The sequence below is a fragment of the Chiloscyllium punctatum genome, chromosome 1, assembly GCF_047496795.1.
Source record: "Chiloscyllium punctatum isolate Juve2018m chromosome 1, sChiPun1.3, whole genome shotgun sequence".
NCBI lineage: Eukaryota > Metazoa > Chordata > Chondrichthyes > Orectolobiformes > Hemiscylliidae > Chiloscyllium > Chiloscyllium punctatum.
Genome location: NC_092739.1, coordinates 98,675,787 through 98,696,188, shown reverse-complemented (window position 1 = coordinate 98,696,188; position 20,402 = coordinate 98,675,787). Strand labels below are relative to the sequence as shown.

The following is a 20,402-nucleotide window of genomic DNA, read 5'->3' as shown; positions in this document are numbered from 1 at the left end:
TTAATCAATGGCAGGTTCTGTGTGCAGTCAAATGTTCGATTTCCATCAGAGAACAGTCCATTTGCTGAAACAACTCCATAAACTACCTGTCATTTTGAAAAGATTTTTTTAAGGGAAAGAAATAAACTGGGACACAAACATATATGGCGAGTTAAGGAAGATAGCAGTACATATGCAAGCATGGCCATGCATCTTGAATGGAGCTCTCTCACCTGAAGGCTGTTTTTGTTGATCTTCACAGGTTTCCCTTCCTCAACCAGCAGAATTCTGTTGTGCAGGACTTTTGGTACACGCTGATGGCTTTCCAGGTATATACGAACAGTCACACTTCCATCCAGCAGTACATGCTTTACCTTTATTGTGAAGTTGAACATGTCCAAAAGGTTGTTGCTATTGTCATGGCGATACACTACATGACCGTTCTTCAAGTCACTCTGAGTGAAGGATTCTGTGTGGATACCATTCAAATGCAGTGCTCCGTGCTTTGGTGACAGAAACACTCTGTAATTAATCTCACTTTCATCTAAAATAAAAAGATTGGTGTTAACACTGAAATTAGCTGTTTTTAGGGGCTTTCCTTGTCCTTTCTGCACCAGAAGACCTGTGTTGTTGACTATTCGAACATAAGGATCTGAGGCACGCACCTCAAGTAACGAAGAAGTATAGTGTTTGCCATCAGTTACAAACAAGACAAACCTGCCACTGTCAGCACCATTATGCACAAACAAAACACGCTTCTGTTCAAGATCTTCTTGAGAGAACTGGAAAAGCTTTCTTGAGGTGTTATTTACTAGAACTAGGTCACCGTTAGGAATACCACGGCGGGTGTACAACAGCTGTGCATCATCGAAGTCTGAATCAGGATCGTGATAGCGCAAATCTTCAGAGGTCAGCAACCGCTGACCATTTCTCACCACATGGAAAAGTTGGTCAACAACGCGTACTGGTTTCTCATCATTTCTGAGCTGAATTGTAATAAAGAACGTTCCCACAACAGACAGAGTGTTTGGATCTGAATTGGAATGGTCTACAGCCGTGCCTGCAACAAATATAAACTCATCATGCGTAGACTCAGAATCATCATGCACATACATGAGACGCTGTCCTAAAATATCTTCATTTGTAAAGGTTGTGATATTGTCATTACTGTCAGATGAATCAGAACGGTTGATCCGTTTCAACTTGCCGAATCTTGGACTCTGCTTGACAGTGTACACAAAATTTTTAGAGTTCACGGTTTCTGCATACAACTCTGCCTGAGTTATTAACTCACTTTCTCCTTCAACCAAAGTGAGACCGTTATTTGTCAAATTAACGGTATTAACATCAGCTTTAATTAGTGTTTGGAAAGTATGGATCAGAGACACTGCATGGTTGGAGAAAAGTTGAAAGTGGAAGATGTCCTCAGTATCTTCATGAGGCTTTTGTAATAATTCATATTCTACTTTCTGTGCGGATATATCTTTCTGACTGAAAGAGGAATTTTGGTTTAGAATCTTGCCATTCAGCAGAAGTTGTCCTCTTTCAGGTAGAGTCACCAATTTATACTGCAGCTCACTTTCAGAAATCCTTGCACCTTCCACGACAGCCTGGAGATTTTCAGAAGTCAGAGCTAGTCTCTTCTCTTTATCAATCCCTAAAGGATTATTTTTTAGAAGTTTGAAATTAACCCATTTCACTATAATGGGAAAATCCAGCTCCTCGCTTGTCATGCTCCCAATACTAACTTTAAACGTGAACATCTCAGTTACATTTACAGACTGAAGTTTGTGGAAAGTGCCAATGTATCGGATGCGGTCACGCTCCACCGACCGTTGAGAAAATGACGAGATTTTCTTCCATTTGCCACTAGATTGCAGTCGTTGAATTTCACCGTACTTTGGGGCTTTAACAATGCTATAACGGATCTCTATTTCCTGATTGACTGCATTAGTTTCCACTGACAAATTGCATTTAGTGATCAGGGCTGCATTACTCTGTTCCACGACTAGACCGGTGTTATTTATCACTTTATATTCCACTGGTACAGCCATTATTCGTAAAACTACAGTGTTGCTCACTTTATCACCATCACTGACACGTAACACTAGCCTTGAGGTACGAACATTCTGGTGAACATAATATATGTTTCCTTCTTCCAAATCAGTGTTCGAGAATGTAGTAATAGCCATACCAGGATTCATGGCATTATCCAAAAATCCAGCGTCAGCATTAAGATTTCCCAAAATGGAAAACTGAAGACCTGTGGAATTTGTGTCAACATCTGTAGCCTTAATCACATTACTTGTAAGACATTTCTTAGAATTCTCCAGCAAAGTGAACAAATTACCTTCAGGAAGGACAAGTTCAGGGGCATCATTGGTTGGAGTAACAGTAATGTTAAATAGGTACTGTCTGTCTCCTTTCAGGTATTCTGGGACCAGTTTTTTGGTGCTTGTAAAAATAGAAAATGAGAACTGATCATGGGAATCTTCAGATCCATCGTGAATGTATAATACTCGCCCATACCAGAGGTCCAACGTGGTGAAAGAATTTGGTTCACGCTCTGGACCTGTGTTCAATTTTAGGTGCCCGTGCTTTGGCTGCTTTGATATCTTGAATATTATTTGTGATGGGCGCACACCCAATTGTTTGAACTCTAGGTTCAACTTGATGTGTTTAGATTCCAATTCTGCCTGTCCTCCTTCTGCAACTATTAGGTTCTTGAGGGTCAGAAATTTTGTTGTCTGTGCCTTTGGGGTGGGTTTAACAGTCGTTTGTCGGGTGGAAACTGTTGAAACCACTAACATTTGTGCTGTGGTTGCTCTAACAGTTGTAGAGCTTTGAACTGCCACTACGCAGCCGGATGAAATGTCTTTTGTAACCAGCACATTCTTTAAACTCATTTTTTCTGCATTAGCTTTCACGGCCTTCATGCAACCCCTGAAGGACCCTCCCCTTGCTCTTCTCCCCGCAAAGGAAAGAAGGCCAATCTTTAACACTTCGACACGAGTGCTGTCATCTATGCCACCAATAAACAGAGGGCCCCTCAACTTAACATTTTTGCTGCGAGCACTCAGGGTAACCTTTACTGTTTCCCCATCCACTATAAGGTAAAGATGCTTAGGTGTAAATCGCAGCTTAATGTCGTGCCAATTATTGTCATTAACACTACTTAGCGACGAAAGGTGTGTTTTTTTCCCAGATTTCCCAATAACTGCTCGAACTAATCCTTCTGCAATCTCCATAGCAACAAAGTCACCTTGTTGGCCTGCACTATACAGCAGCAGGCCCAATGGCTGAGTCGTGCGAACAGTACATTCCAGTATCCCTTCCTCTTGTGCATCCCACGAGGCAAATTCAAGGTAAGATTTGGAACTAAATAAGCTGAGTGGCTCACTGTCTTCAGCAAAAAATTCATCACTACAGCCCGCTGAAACCTCATGCACGTTTTTAAAGCCAGAATACGTTCTTAAGGATGACAAGATGTCCTGTCCGTTGAATACCACCTTGTCAATGCAGCCACGGAAGTTACTTGTTGCACCTCCCATGTAATGTTTGTCAAAGCCGCCAGTGCCTCCAACAAAAAGACCATGTTGAGTGTTAAGCTCATGAAGCAGGCTTGGCATCTTCACAGCAGTTTTGAAGCGATTGTCAACTCTCAGGGTAACCTCACCGTCCTCATGGTATAGGTCCAATGTGTGCAATGCCAAATCATTTAACTTCACTCCTCGCTCAGATTGAAGAATCTTTTCACTAGAACCAAGGTCCAATTTCACCTAAGAACAGAAAAAAAAATCAAAATTTAAGCAAAATCAAAAGCGTATTGTCTCGAAATATTTCTGCAGTTTTCTAACTAACATACCTGTACATGCCCAGACTGCAGCTCCACCAAACAGTAGTCACTTTCACCTGCTGCCAGGAAAAGTAATCCATTCGACTTTGAAGTTTGGAATTGTAAACTTAACGATGTCTTGCTAGAGGTCTCTGTTACTTTAAGCTGTACGTAGCTATCTCCAAAAAATGAAGCTGAAATAAACATTTTAAAAATTAAGATAGCCATTATGTGTATCAATGTTATCTACAACATAAATTAACATAAATATAGTCAAATAGAAACAAAGTACTGTGGCTGCCGGAGATCTGAAATAAAAGCAAAGTATTGGAGAAGTTCAGCAGGCCTGACTGCATCTGTGGAGAGAGAAAAACAGTTAATATTTTGGATCAAATATGACATTGGAGGAGGAGACTGGAAAATGCTGTTGATGAAGTAGGAGGAGGAGCAAATGGAACAAATGGCGAAGGTGCCCAGAGCACAAGACAAAAGGGGTGCTTTTAGTATAGAGTGATGTACAGTCATTGGCCTTGAAATGTTCACTCGGTTTCTCCCTACGCAGATACTGCAAGACCTGTCACATTTCTCCAGCACTTTCTGTTTCTACCATTAACAATAGTCAAGGCTTTGAGCATAATTGACATTACTATTTACCCTACTGCATACTGAGTTCAGTAGTAGCACTTTGAGCATGAATGAGATGTGAACACTGTCAATTATTTGTTCCAGACATCAAAAGCTTTACACCACCTGTACAGCTCAGCATGGCAGGTTGCCATGTTATGGCTGTACAGATCTTCCCAAAGTACTAGCTTATGTTCATGGAACCCAGTGCAATTATAATAAACTATACCTTGTTATTTAGGTTTTTCCTCTAGTTAAAACACTCCAGTGGTATATTGTCTATCACTGGTAGTTAGACAGGTTCTAGATTCAGCATGGAGTACAGGATTAATGACAGTGAAAGTCCCCATCCACCAGCTTCTAGTGGTTTGTATTCTGAATTACAGGCCCCTCTCTAACATGGATTATACTCTTGTAGATTATAATCAATAGCTAGATATTCACAGTGAGTGGAATTCAACCATGACAAGAGATTCTGAGAATGAGGGTGAAGTGCACCAAATAGAACTTTGAAAGGTATAGTACAAGGTCATGCCCTTCGACCCACAATGTCTGTGCTGACTATGATGCCATTTTGAACTAATCTCATCTGTCTGCACACAGTTTGTATCGCTTCACTCCCTGCTGCAACTACCCTCTTTTTGAGTTTTGACTTTTACCCTTTGTGTAAAAACTTTGCCTTGCATATCTCCTTTAAACTTTCTCCCTCACACATTAAAATGGATATCACTTAGTATTTGACATATCCATCCTGGGAAAGAGACTTTGACTATCTACCCTATCCATGCCTCTCAATTTTATATACTTCTATCAGGTCACACCACAGCCTCAAAAACTCTAGCAAAAACATTCAGAGTTTTTCCAAACTCTACTTTTAGTAAATACACTCCAATCCAGGCAACATCCCAGTAAACCTCTGTAGTACCCTTTCCAAAGTCTCCATATCCTTCCCACAGTGTTGTGACCAGAACTACACAAAATGCTCCAAACGTGGTCTAACTGAAGTTTTGTACAGCTGCAGTGTGACTTGCAAACTCTTATACTCAATGCCCAACTGATATTTTATTCACACTCCTCTCCCCTCTCAGCATTACATGGAGGATCTATTATTGGCTATGGCCTTTAGTTGGATAGTGTGCACACAGCCTTCAGCTTTTAATTGTCCAATTGTCCACAGCCCCATAACATTCAGTGGTGCTACCATTACTGAATCCCGGTTACCATTGACCAGAAATTCAACTGGACGAGCCACAAAAACACAGTGGCTCCCAAAGCAGGTCACAGGCTAGGAATACTGCAGCAAGTAACTGACCTCCCAAAACCTGTCCACTGTCTACAAGGGACAAATCAGGAGTGAGATAGAATACTCTCCATTTGCCTAGATGGGTACAGCTCCAATGACGCTCAAGAAGTTTGACACCATCCAGAACAAAACGGCCCACTTAATTGGTACCACATCCACAAGCATCCACTTCTTCCACTACCAACACTCAGTAGCAGCAGTGTGTATTATTTTCAAGGTGCAGTGCAGAAATTCAAAGATCCTTGGACAGCATTTTCCAAACACACAACTACTTCCATCTAGAAGGACATGAGCAGCAGATACATGGGAATACCACACTTGAAAAGTTTCCCAGAGAGTCGGTCACTATCCTGATTTAGAAATATATCACTACTCCATCAATGTGGCTGGGTCAAAATCCTGGAATTTTCTCACTAACAGCGTTGTGTGTCAACCTACAGAATGCGGACAGCAGTGGTCCAAGAAGGTAGCTCACCACCACCTTCTCAGAGGCAGGTGTAAATGCTGGCCAGTCAGCGATGCCCATGTTCTACAATAAAAAAACTGTTAAAAAAAAGTCTGTAACCATTCCTGACTCATGGTAGTATTTGGATCCCCACTTAATTCCAATCCCAAATAGAAAATCCTTTGTTTTCTATTGTTAATAGTTGAACTGGTGTTAATCATTAAGTACAGGAATTCTATCCATTGAAACAACTCCTGATGCATTTCACTAGTTAAATGACTATAAACCTTTAAGAACTGATCAAATCTACATTTATTTCTTATCAATAAACACTAAATTAAAGCACTTTAAAAAGGAATTAAAATAAATGCTGTGTATATCCAAATAAAACTAGATGTTCTGCAACAGAAATATTCATTCTAATAAATACTAAGAAATAGTTACATTTCTATACACCATTCAAAACCTGAATAATGAATGACCATAAGACCATAAGACATAGGAGTGGAAGTAAGGCCATTCGGCCCATCGAGTCCACTCCGCCATTCAATCATGGCTGATGCGCATTTCAGCTCCACTTGCCAGCGTTCTCCCCGTAGCCCTTAATTCCTCTAGACAACAAGAACCTATCAATCTCGGCCTTGAAGACATTTAGCGTCCCGGCTTCCACTGCACTCCGTGGCAATGAATTCCACAGGCCCACCACTCTCTGGCTGAAGAAATGTCTCCGCATTTCCGTTCTGAAATGACCCCCTCTAATTCTAAGGCTGTGTCCACGGGTCCTAGTCTCCTCGCCTAACAGAAACAATTTTCTAGCATCCACCTTTTCAAAGCCATGTATTATTTTGTACGTCTCTATTAGATCTCCCCTTAATCTTCTAAACTCCAACGAATACAACCCCAGTATCCTCAGCCGTTCCTCATATGCTAGACCTGTCATTCCAGGGATCATCCGTGTGAATCTCCGCTGGACACGTTCCAGTGCCAGTATGTCCTTCCTGAGGTGTGGGGACCAAAACTGGACACAGTACTCCAAATGGGGCCTAACCAGAGCTTTATAAAGTCTTAGTAGTACATCTCTGCTTTTATATTCCAACCCTCTTGAGATAAGAGACAACATTGCATTCGCTTTCTTAATCACAGACTCAACCTGCATGTTTACCTTTAGAGAATCCTCGACTAGCACTCCCAGATCCCTTTGTGCTTTGGCTTTATTAAGTTTCTCACTGTCGGTCAGAACTGAGCATTGGGTCTTCCATATTGTCACTCTTAGGAAGATGCACACTGTTTCATAAGGTGCGTTCTATTTTATAATGCACAAATGTACAAGTTTACTGATAAGGGTCTGCTGATTCCTTTTAAGGACAAAACAAGAATAGGCTCATTCAGAGCTTAATTATTGTTTCGTGAAGGAATTTTGCTAACCTGCACCTTCCATTTTGCCCCATTAATGTGCAGATAATAGATTGTTGAACAGTTCCCACTGTTGCATTGGTTTGATTTCACCCTCCCCCTATCGTATAATTTCCTAATGCAAATTTGGGAAGCGCTCAATTATGCACGTGCATTGTTGACTGTGTACCTCCTAAATTCAAACAGCAAAGATCTTAAATGCATCAGATTTGGTTCGCATGAAAATCCAGGCTCTGGATGCAATAGTATAGTCAATGATCTACTATACCACTAAAAGGGTAAGGAAGGGTAAGGGACACAAAATAAGGCCCTTCAGGATAAAGCAATGGCTCGAGGTAGTAGTCATTGGCAAGTTGCAAGGCTTACTTACAATATAAGTTCAAAGCAAGTTCAAATGAACTTTTTTGAGAAACAATCACCATCACTTGTCTGAGATTTCAGTTTGCTTTAAAACTTTAAAAAAAAAAGAAAAAAAATTGTAAAGCTAGTGTCTTTCTCAAATGTAGGACATCCAAAAGCACTTCACAGGTGATTCAGTACTCCTGAAAATAAATTGCTATTTGGACTTGGACATAGCTACTTGGACAAAGAGCAAAACCTTGCTGATTTTACACATGCCAGGGTTTTGGTTTATTCTAGTTTTGGTTCTATTAATGGCTGTGAAATTGCTGGCAAAACCAGTATTTATTATCCATCCCGAAATGCCCACTTAATACCTTGAACAAAATCTCACCCACAAAATGACAGCTTTAACAGAACAAGACTCATTCAAAACTTTGTTATTGCTGAAGTATCTGCACAAATGGTAATGCTGTGTTCGGCTCAATATCTCTGCAGCTAAGTTGTGCACAAGATAGCGATGTGATAAGGACCACGTGGTGTGCCTTGATGAGTTACTACTAAAAACAAGTAGCCTGTAAATGTATTTTAAACAGTTTAAAATACGGAAGTTACTAGTAATGAAAAACAGTACCACTGTGCAGGAGGTTTTGTGATTTGAACCTAGTGACTGAAGAAATGATCATATATTTCCAAGCCAGGATAATATGGGGTTTGGAGAAGAACTTGCAGCTGGTCTTCCCATGTGTCTGCTCACCTTGTCAGGCAAGGTGGCGAATACACTTGGAAGGTTTTGTTAAAGCAGCATTGAGTGATGTTTAAAAAAAAATATGAAACAGATAAAAGTACATCAACAGTTCTGATAATTTACTGAAAACAGTTATAATGGAATTTTGATCATACTTCAAGAGAGAACAGAAGCTGAGTTATGTGGCGAAGTTACTGTATTTTACAAAATATATATAACACCAAAAGACATAAGCCATAAGCCATTCAGCCCATTGAGTCTGTTCTAGCATTCAATGAGATCAGGCTTGATCTGATAATCATTGTGGGAGAAAGACCTGCTACCCTGCCCACATACAGCATGGCCACATAAAAAACACAGACGCTGGTCTGCGAAACACAGAAATCAAGCCAGCCAACACACGCAGAGCACACCCACAATGCCCCAGGCTTGGCTACACAGGCTAACAAAGAAACCAGACATGGCCAAGCTACTCTCAGACCAGGGAATACATTTCCCAAGAGTGTGGTATTAGAAAAGCACAGCAGGTCAGGCAGCATGAGGAACAGGAGAATTGACATATCGGGCAAAAGCCCTTCAACCGGAATGAGGCTTGGAGCCTCGGGGGTGGAGAGATAAATGGGAGTGGGAGGGGTGGGGCTAGGAGGAAGGTAGCTAAGAGTGCAATAGGTGGATGGAGGCGGGGGTAATGGTGATAGGTTGGAGAGGACGATGGAGTGGATAGATGGGAAGGAAGATTGACAGGTAGGACAGGTCATAAGGACGGTGCTGAACTGGGGTAAGATTTTTTTTGAGGCAGGGGGGGAAATTGAGGAAACTGGTAAAATCCAATTGATGCAGTGGGGTTGGAGGGTCCCAAGGCAGAAGATGAGACATTCTTCCTCCAGGCGTCAATTAGTAAGGGTGTGGTGATGGAGGTGACCCAGGATCTGCACGTCCTCAGCAGAGTGGGAGGGTGGTGGGGTTTATTGGTGTGGGTGTCCTGGAGATGTTCTCTGAAGCACTCTGCAAGTAGGCGTCCTGTCTCCCCAATGTCAAGGAGACTGTATGGGGAGCAACGAATACAGTAAATGACGTGTGTGGATGTGCAGGTGAAACTTTGATGGATATGCAAGGCTCCTTTGGGGCCTTGGACTGAGGTGAGGCTCACAAGCCTGACTACCCCAGTTGACCTATCGTCTAAGCCTGCTTTTGCCCCACTGAATTCATCTCCACTTACCCCGGTCCAGGAACTCCCCACGTTTGTTCGACACCACCCACTCCCTCCACCTCCTCCAAGAATTCAGGTTCCCAGGCCCCCATTGCCTCATCTTCACCACTGACATCCAGTCCTTACATATCTCCATCCGCCATGACCAGGACCTTCAAGCCCTCCATTTCTTCCTCTCCCAACATCCCCAACAGTACCCTTCCACTGACAATTTTATTCCTTTGGCTGAACTGGTCCTCACCTTCAACAATTTCTCCTTCGAATCCTCCCACTTCCTCCAAATGAAAGGGGTAGCCAAGGGCACCCGCATGGGCCCCAGCTATGTCTGTCTCTTTGTCAGCTACGTGGAACAGTCTATCAGACCGGCACCTCTCCACCTCGTGCTCCCATGAGGAGGTTGAACAGTTCATCAGCTTCACCAACACATTCCATCCCAACTTTGGATTCACCTGGACCATCTCCGACACCTCTCCCCCCCTTCCTGGACCTGTCTATCTCCATCAATGGTGACCAACTCAACACTGACATTTTCTATAAACCCACCAACTCCCACAGCTATCTGGATTACACCTCTTCCCACCCTACCTCCTGCAAAAATGCTATCCCGCATTCCCAACCCCTCCGCCTCTGCCACATCTGCTCCCAGGAGGACCAGTTCCACCACAAAACACAGCAGATGGCCTCCCTCTTTAAAGACCGCAATTTCCCCTCCCGCATGGTTGATGATGCCCGCCAACCCATGTCATCCACTTCCCATACCTCTGCCCTCGAACCTCACCCTTCCAATTGCAACAAGGACAGAACCCCCCGCCCCCCCAGTCCTCACTTTCTGTATACATTGCATCACTGTCCGCCAACATTTCCGCCACTACAAAAGGACCCCACTGCCAGAGATATATTTCCCTCCCCATCCCTATCTGCTTTCCATAAAGACCGCTCCCTCCACGATTACCTCATCAGGTTCATGCCCCTTAACAACCCACCCTCCCCTCCTAGCACCTTCCCCTGCCACCGCAGGAATTACAAAACCTGTGCCCACACCTCACCCCCTCACCTCTGTACAAGGCCCCAAAGGAGCCTTCCATATCCAAAGTTTCATCTGCATATCCACCAATGTCATTTACTGTATCCTTTGCTCCTGATGCAGTCTACTTTACATTGGGAAGACTGGATGCCTCCTTGCAGTGCTTCAGGGAACATCTCCGGGATACCTGCACCAATCAATCCCACTGCCCCTCGGCCAAACACTTTAACCCTCCCCTCCCCTCCCCCCCACATCACCAAGGATATACAGATTCTGGGCCGGTTCCATCACCCCTCCCTTACTACCCGACACCTGGAGGAAGAACGTCTCATCTTCTGCTTCGGGACCCTTCAACCCCAAGGCATCAATGTCGTTTTCACCAGTTTCCTCATTTCCCCTCCTCCCACCCTACCCCAGTTCCAACCTTCCAGCTCAGCACCATCCTCATGATCTGTCCCATCTGTCCATCTTCCTTCCCGTATATCTGCTCCACCCTCCCCTCTACCCCCACCTCCATCCACCTACTGCACTCTCAGCTACCTTCGCCCCCGCTCCACTCCCTCCCCTTTATCTCTCCATCCCAGAGGCTCCCAGCCACATTCCTGATGAAGGGCTTTTGCCCGAAATGCCAATTTTGCTGCTCCTCGGATGCTGCCTGGCCTGCTGTACTATTTGAGCACCACACTACTTGCTCTAATCTCCAGCATCTGTAGTCCTTACTTTCTCCTTCACAGCAAAGCTCCCAGCCTGATTAGTACTGCAGTCCCAATACCCTTAGGGCAGGCTTACTTCCCATTAAAACTGATACTGCATAAACAAAGAAGCAGACCGAGAAATCCCGGAAGGCTTCACTCGCAGGAGGAACACAATGGACAAACCCGAATGCCAGGAGAAGGAACATTTACACATATTCGTACAGATGGGAAGTACAATGAAGAATCCTCTAGAAGATATTCTCACCCACTCATGGAGATGGCTGGAATCTCCTGTGCCAATTACAAACGAATTGCTGCTGCCAGACGCTTGATTAACTCCTATTCAGTTTAGTCTTGTTTTAATCGCTTTACAATTTTCACCATTGTACTGTAACTGCTTTACAATTATCAGCTTCGCACTGTACCCCTATAAAGCATGCCTGCACTTTCCGATGGCATTCTGGCCATCTGTGCAGAGAATCAGTTCTGTGTCAGCCCAGTCAATTTCTCTTCCACGATATTGCTTTGTTTAATAAACCGCTAGTCAATTTCACCGCGATCCTCCTTTGTGGTCTCGGATTCATTGGGCTGAATTTCTCAGACAATCACCAACTCCACTTTTCTTCCTTTGAGTCCCCTGAATATAACACAATACAGAGCCTCAATAGCCCTCTGTCCTAAAGAATTCCAAGGATTCAAAGCACTCAAATTCTTCATCTCACTCTTAATCTCAGAATATGTGGTCGCTTATTTATGTCCTCTAGTCCTAGACTTTCCCACAAGGAGAAACAACCTTTCCACATCTACCCTGTGAAGTCCCCTAAGAAAATATCTTTATGTTTCAATAAACGTTGCCTGACATTTTCTGTATCCAGTGAGTACATGCCCAATCTACTCAATTTATCCTCATGAGACAATCCATCTGGGATCAGTCTAGTGAACCTTCTTCGGATTTCCCCTTTGGTGAAACCATGCTGGATTCCTGATGAAGGGCTTTTGCCCGAAACGTCGATTTTAAAGCTCCTTGGATGCTGCCTGAACTGCTGTGCTCTTCCAGCACCACTAATCCAAAATCTGGTTTCCAGCATCTGCAGTCATTGTTTTTACCTCATTGACTCTACGAGATGTTGGATAAAGCTAAAGATAACAGGAACTAATAGGAAGCTTTACAATGGGCTGTTGTGAGAGTGGAATCACACTGAGTTATTCAGGGGAGTTAAGATTGCAGGAAATCAGTAACTGCGGTCTCTACTAAATATGGCATACATTTGGATGAAACATTCAGGATTGGTCACATGCACAGATAATTCCAAATAAGGCAAACACTTGGCACAAAGACCTGTGTATAAAGAGCCTGAGAAAACCCTTGATTGTTCAGCAGAATTTCAAAGAATAACACTGCAAGAGGTTCACTATGTCAGGAGGTGTGGTGAAGACATTGTGAAGAGTTTCAGCCCGACCAGCTGCCAACTGTCCCAGATAATAACTTTTACGGTTAGTTACAGAACCCAAGGTAGTGAAAGATAGTGATTGAGAAATCTCTAGTAGTTAAAAGCATGCATTATTCATCTAAGTATGCAATAAATGAATTGATTTTTATACAGCCCTAAGTGTGTCCGCTGTATCTTCATCTGTGTATATACCATCTGAGACGGCCAACTTTGATCACATGATGTGTTTCCAAATGCTCTGCATTTTTATTGCAAAAATATACTTTATTCATAGAAATAAAGCTTTTTGTACATGTACAGTTAATGAAGAGTTCAGAAATATATTCTCTTTATTCACAGAGCACTAATTAAGCCTTGATAGTTACCATTTATAATAGACCCTAACATTTTCCCAACAACAGATGTTAAGCTATCTGGCCTTTGGTTGGGTTTTGTTTCCTTCCCTTTTTAAATAAAAGGTGCTACATTGCATATGTAGTTTTTCATTAAAAACATGCACATTTATCCCAGCTCCCTATATCTTCTAATTACTGTTTCTTAAAAAAAGATCTTTCATGTTCAAACAGAGCTGTGGAGGCCAAATCATTTGCACAATCATTAGGAACAACAAAGTTAAAAATCACAACACCAGGTTATAGTCCAATAGGTTTATTTGGAAGTAGTAGCTTTTGGAGCGCTGTTCCTTCATCAGGTGGTTGTGGAGTATAAGATCATAAGACACAAAATTTATAGCAAAAGTTAACAGTGTGATGTAACTGAAATTATATATTAAAAAGACCTGGATTGCTTGTTAAGAACAAACATGTTGGTTTCAGTTCTTTCACATATAAGTCCCAAAACATTTTTAAAGTTACATTTTCAAGTGAACTTTAACAATTTGTGTCATGTCGGCCCAAATAATGCATTGAAGGTGTGAGGTGCCCTGTGTGAGACTGTCTGTGCCACAATGGACAGACTGATTCTAATATAAAAAATGGATTTACAGAATCTTACATGGATTCATGCAGTTTTTCAGCAAAATAATATGTAATACTGCAAGAACAAATTCACCTCAAATTCTGTGTGTGTGTGTGTGTGGGGGGGGTGATATGAGTGTCTGTGAGAGAGTGTGTATGTAAAGCGGTATAAGTCTAAGGATGGTGTGTGGGCGTATATGTGTGAGTGTATGAGAGAGAGGTCAGCGTGAGTACGCGCGCATGTGCTTATGTAGTGCAGTGGGGTCACTTGTAGTGTGACATGAACCCAAGATCCCAGTTGAGGCCTGCCCCATGGGTACTGAACTTGGCCATCAGCCTCTGCTCAGCCACTTTTCACTGTTACCTGTCCCGAAGTCTGTCTTTGAGGATGGTCACCTGAAGGTCTGAGGTCAAATGTCCTGGACCGCAAAAGTATTCTCTGACTGGGAGGGAACACTCCTGTCTGTTGATTGAATGGACACCGCAAAACATCGGCTGCCATAGCCTCTGCTCAGTCTCGCCAATGTACCATGCCTCAGGGCAGCCTTGCCTGCGGCGTATGAGATAACCAACGCTGGCTGAGTCACATGAGTACCTGCCACGTACACGGTGGGAGGTGTCCCCATGCATAATGGTGGTATCTATGTCCACACTCTGACACGTCTTGCTGCGCCTACCGTGACAGGGTTGTATGGAATTGTCCTGAAAGCTGGGCAGTTTGCTACGAACAATGATCTGTTTAAGGTTTGGTGGTTGTTTAACGGGGAGAAGTGGAGGCGTGAGGAAGGTTTTAACGAGGTGCACAATCTCATTGATATTGTGTTTCAGGCCGCGAAGAACATGGCATAGTTTATCGGCTCCTTGGAAGTACTGGACAATGAAATGTATCCTGTCGGTTGGAGCTCGTGTCTGTCTCCAGAGGAAGTCGTTATGGTTTCTCGTTGTGGCACGTCGGAACTGGTGGTCGATGAGTTGAGCATTGTACCCCATTCTTAGGAGGGCATCCCTGAGTATTTCCAGGTGCCTGTCACGTTTCTCCTCATCTGAACAGATCCTGTTTATGCATAGGGCTTATCCATAGGGGATGGCTGTTCTAATACATTTCGGGTGGAAGCTGGTGAAGTGTAGCATTGTGAGGTTATCCGTGGGTTTGCGGTAGAGTGAGGTGTACCCATCCTTGATGGAGGTGCATGTGTCCAAAAATGAGACATATAGTCGAGAGTAGTCCATGGTGACTTTGATGGTGGGATGAAACTCATTGATAGGACTGAAGTTTTTTCAATGCTCCTCGCCATAGATCCAAAGGAAGAAAATATTGTCAATGTACTTGGTGTGTAGTGTTGGTTGGAGGTCCTGCATAGAGAAGAAGTCTTGTTTGAACCTGTGCATGTTGACACATTGGGGTGCAAAGTCAGTCCCATGGCTGTTCCTTGTGTCTGGATGAAGAACCAATTGTCAAAGGTGAAAATGTTGTGGTTGAGGATAAAGTGGATGAGTTGTAGAATGGTGCTTGGAGATTGGCAGTTGTTGGTGTTCAATACTAAGGCTGTTGCTGCAATGCCATCATTGTGGGGATGCTGGTATAGAGTGCTAGCGACCTGGGTTTGATTCTAGCTTTGGATGAATGTCTGTGTGGAGTTTGCACACTCTCCCAATGTCAGCATGAGTTTCTTCCCACAGTCCAAAGATGGATTAGCCATGGGTTATGCAGGGTTACGTGGATAAGGTAGGGTAGTGGATGGTGCGGGTCAGTGTGGACTTGATGGGCCAAATGGCCTGCTTCCACACTGTAGGGATTCTATGATAGTGTTGTGAATGCTCAAGACATGCTAAATTGTCATCCATATGCTGCATTATCAATTGAAATGGTCAACACTGCCATTTCACCTCCTTTTCATTCTCTTACAACTTCATGGTTGGTGATTATCAAGTCATTTGTTTCTCTGCCAGAAGTGGGATATTACAGTGTGCAAAATAACTCACACATAAGTCAATATCAAAGCAATCAGTTTCAGCAAAAGACTAACATGTTTGAGACACATGATTGCATGTGACATTAACACAAGTCTTTAAGCATGTTCACTTATTTAAAGCTGTAACTTCTGCATTATTCGTTTATTCCATTCAAAAGAGATGATCTTGCAGTTATGTAGCATCTTTCACAAATTTGAGACGATCAAAGCACTTTACATCTAATAAAATACCTTAGAGACATGGGGCAGAATCTTATAAGGACAGGGGCTATGGCAGAATTGTGTAGGAAGTCCAGCAAGGTCTATCGCGACATCAGGAGCAAAGCGCTGTATCATTTAAGTACGTTCTGGATGTTGCGACAAGATTCTCACCAGATAGTGATGAGTTACCTATTAATAAAGGTTATTAACAAGCAATAATCACCTTTAACTTGACATCTCTCATTAACGTGCAGTTTGCTATCCTGCCATTCACCACGAGATAACTAGACACCAACTGATTGTAACTGGTTTCCCTTGAACTGTTGTAACCTCTGATCTTTATTTTCGCTGTTCTCTGCAGCCAATAGTTGCTGGCTTCCACTTAACTTAGTTTGGCTAATTTTCTGACAGGCCTGATTTCTCCAACTGTGGGCCAATTTAGAATATTCGAGGAGAAAGTGAGGACTGCAGATGCTGGAGATCAGAGCTGAAAAACTGTTGCTGGAAAAGCGCAGCAGGTCAGGCAGCATCTAAGGAACAGGAGAATCGACGTTTCGGGCATGAGCCCTTCTTCAGGAATGAGGAAAGTGTGTCCAGCAGGTTAGGATAAAAGTAGGGAGGAGGGACTCGGGGGAGGGGCGTTGGAAATGCGATAGGTGGAGGGAGGTCAAGGTGAGGGTGATAGGCCAGCGTGGGGTGGGGGCAGAGAGGTCAGGAAGAAGATTGCAAGTTAGGAAGGTGGTGCGGAGTTCGAGGGATTTGACTGAGACAAGGTGGAGGGAGGGGAAATGAGGAAACTGGAGAAATCTGAGTTCATCCCTTGTGGTTGGAGGGTTCCTAGGCGGAAGATGAGGTGCTCTGTCTCCAACCGTCGTGTTGTTATGGTCTGGCGATGGAGGAGTCCAAGGACCTGCATGTCCTTGGTGGAGTGGGAGGGGGAGTTGCAGTGAACACATTTTCAGCCAATTTAGAATGCCCAATTTTGGGCTTGTGATTGTTTGACCACACGGAGCATTCTTCATATGGAAATCAGAGCAAGTACCTGTGACTTCACCTCACCACTATCTGCCAAGTGTCTCCATGTTCCTCACCAGGCTGCAGTATCATGAAGCACCAGACGAATGCACACCTTGTCCACAGTCACTGGCACCCGACAATTGCCTGGCAATTAGGCATCGCAGGGCAAATACAAGATGCTTTTGTAAACTGTAGTGACATTAAATTTACAAGCATTTCCCTTCTATTGCAATACATGCAGATTGATCATGCTTGGGGTTTGAATGTTGGGCAAAAGCAATTTTCCCCATGCCATTGGTGTTTGGAAATTGAACACTGATGCTAATGATGCTGACGTTAGTGGCATTGATGTTAAAAAAAAGACAAATACTGGCCAAAAGCCAAAAGATGCCAAAAGAGGTGGGCACCATTGCTTCATCATCTGTCATGCAAATTGACTCCGCTGAATGCAATAATAAGCTTCATGGCTGATTTGGTCCCAGAGACCCCTTGTGGCATGGTGGTAGTGTGCACAAAAATCACAAACACCCACGGGCGCACACACTAAAACTAGCCCGAAGATGGGAAACCGACTCTATCTGAAAGAATGCCACCTGCGAATAGCTGTACCTCCTGCATGAATACCTCAGGAAACAAGTACTACCAAAATGTCTCAAATACAGACCACCGCTCCACACTCCACAAGCCAAAAGAATAGCAAAATAGAACAGCCGCAGAATGTTGCGAGAAGTAATTAATGATGTCCACAACAGACTCCACAAATACAATTGAGAAATTTCACACCAAAAACCTTTATACACCAATGCGACAGACCATGAATGGTCAGACACACTAGAATGACAAACAACAGCAAGCAAAGAAAATGTAAAATCTATCCCTACAGGAAAAACTGGACAAGCTCACATGAGATAACAACACTGACAACTCAGAGGCTTGGATTAAAACCCTATCAGACCGACCACTAACAGACGTGGAAAAAACCGTCCTAGTAAGAGGGGTGAACTACAACTACAGAGATGTAGACAAAATGAATTTTTTTAGCAGCATTAGAATCAACTCTGAAAAACAATAAACTCACAGAAGAAACCCAGCAGACCATCAAACAGACAACTGCACCAAAACTAAGCAGATAGGAGGTAGTGTACACCCTCAACACAGGAAAGGAAAGCCCTAGAAGGACTCAGAAAAGACAGAAACATTGTAATCCTACCTGCAGATAAAGGTGGCATGACCATCATTCTAAACAGAACACAATACATTGAAAAGGCGAACTCAGTGCTTGCAGATACTGACACTTACCAACAGGTGGCGAGAGACCCGACTCCACAGCATGAAAACCGTGTCACAACCACACTGAAGAAACTTCATAAATCAGGACAACTTAACAACACAGATCTCCAAAAATTGAAACCAGATGGATCCAACACACCCCACTTCTACGGACTACCTAAAGTACACAAACCAGATCCCTCACCCCACCCCCCTCAGACCCATAGTCTCACTATCCGGAACACCGACATACAGTCTAGCTAAGCAACTCCACCAAAAACTGAAATACCTGGTAGAAGACTCATGCTATTCCATTCAGTCCACCCAAGAATTCCTGAACACCAAAGACACCAAGATAGAAGGGGACAAAATAACGGTGTCCTTTGATGTAACAGCCCTGTTCACATCAATTAACATCCGCCTGGCCAAAGAAACACTGACCGCACTATAGAGGAACCAAGGACACAAAACACCAGACAGCACCAACTTCATCAGCAAAGATAACATCCTCAAGCTAGTAGACCTGTGCCTCACTACCCAGTTCACCTTCAATGACAAGACCTACAAACAAACCAATGGAAAACCCATGGGATGACCAATACCAGGCTTCTTAGCAGAAGCAGTCATGCAGAGACTTGAATGAACAGCCCTCCTCAATATCCAACCCAAACTTTAGGTCTGCTATATGGATTATACCTTTGTCATCACAAAATGGAATAAATTAAAAGGAAACCTACAACACCATTAATAATATCCTTATTTGTATAAAATTCACAAAAGAGGAGAACAACAGCAAGCTCCCATTCCTAGATGTCACACAGTGGAGCGAACAGTTAAATGGAGAATTTCAAACCAACATCTACAGGAAAGCATCATACACAGATACATCAAAGACATCTCTGAGATGACTACCAGACTACTCCGACTCTTTGGCATCATGGCAGCCCACAAACCTACCAACACACATAGTGGCTGATGAACCTAAATGACCCTGTACCAACAACCAGCAAAACGAATGTCATTTACAAAATACCATGCAAGAACTGTAGCAAACACTACATTGGACAAACAGGCAGAAAACTAGCCACCAGGATACACAAACACCAAATTACCACCAAAAGACATGACCCACGATTACTAGTATCCTTACGTAAGACGAAGGAGGACACCACTTCAACTGGGATAACACATCCATCCTAGGACAGTCTAAACAGAGACACGCACCGGAATTCCTAGGGGCCTGGCATTCAAACCACAACTCCATCAATGAACACATCGATTTGGACCCTATTTACCAACCTCTGAGAAAAAGAGCCAGAAATGATAACACCCACCTTAACAGACCAAGACATATAAATACAAAGTGGGACATAACATTAGCGCTTCACCGGAGGTTCACTGATAATGTTACCTAGCATGGTAATGAAATGTCTGATAACAAGCCTTCCAGCTCAGCAAGCAAACTTACAATCTGAACCTTAATCCTGAGCTACAATCTTCTCAAAGATTGCTAACATTGATAGTGTCCAGGAGGTTTAGGTTCAGGTCCCATCTGTTCCAGAGGTGTGTAATAACATCTCTGAACAGGTTGATTAGAAAAACATGCTGATGTAAGCCTGGGATGTGCAGAGGTCAAAACACAGAAGTGACTCTTTTTTTATTGTAATGTACTGCTCACTCAACAAGCATGGCACCTTCAACAAGTTGGTGCACTAGCTGAGGCTGAAGCTGGGTTTGTAGCTTTAAAATCATGTGTGTGTGTGTGTGTGTGTGTGTGTGTGTGTGTGTGTGTGTGTGTGTGTGTGTGTGTGTGTGTGTGTGTGTGTGTGTGTATGTGTGTGTGTGTATATACAGAACACGAGATAATGTAAAAGAACACAAACATGATAGTTGGAAGAGATACTGGTCAGATGGGGGACA

The 20,402-nt window shown here is 43.2% G+C and overlaps 1 protein-coding gene across 1 annotated transcript in view; it reads right to left on the bottom strand.

Moving 5' to 3' along the window:
* cspg4ba (chondroitin sulfate proteoglycan 4ba) overlaps positions 1-20,402 on the bottom strand; it is a 105,827-nt gene that overhangs the window by 69,034 nt on the left and 16,391 nt on the right. Inside the window, exons 2-3 of the mRNA XM_072571618.1 lie at positions 3,845-4,008; positions 213-3,758 (exon numbers count right to left, since the gene is read on the bottom strand). Coding sequence (XP_072427719.1) covers positions 213-3,758; positions 3,845-4,008 — 3,710 coding nt within the window. The remainder of the gene's footprint in view (positions 1-212; positions 3,759-3,844; positions 4,009-20,402) is intronic.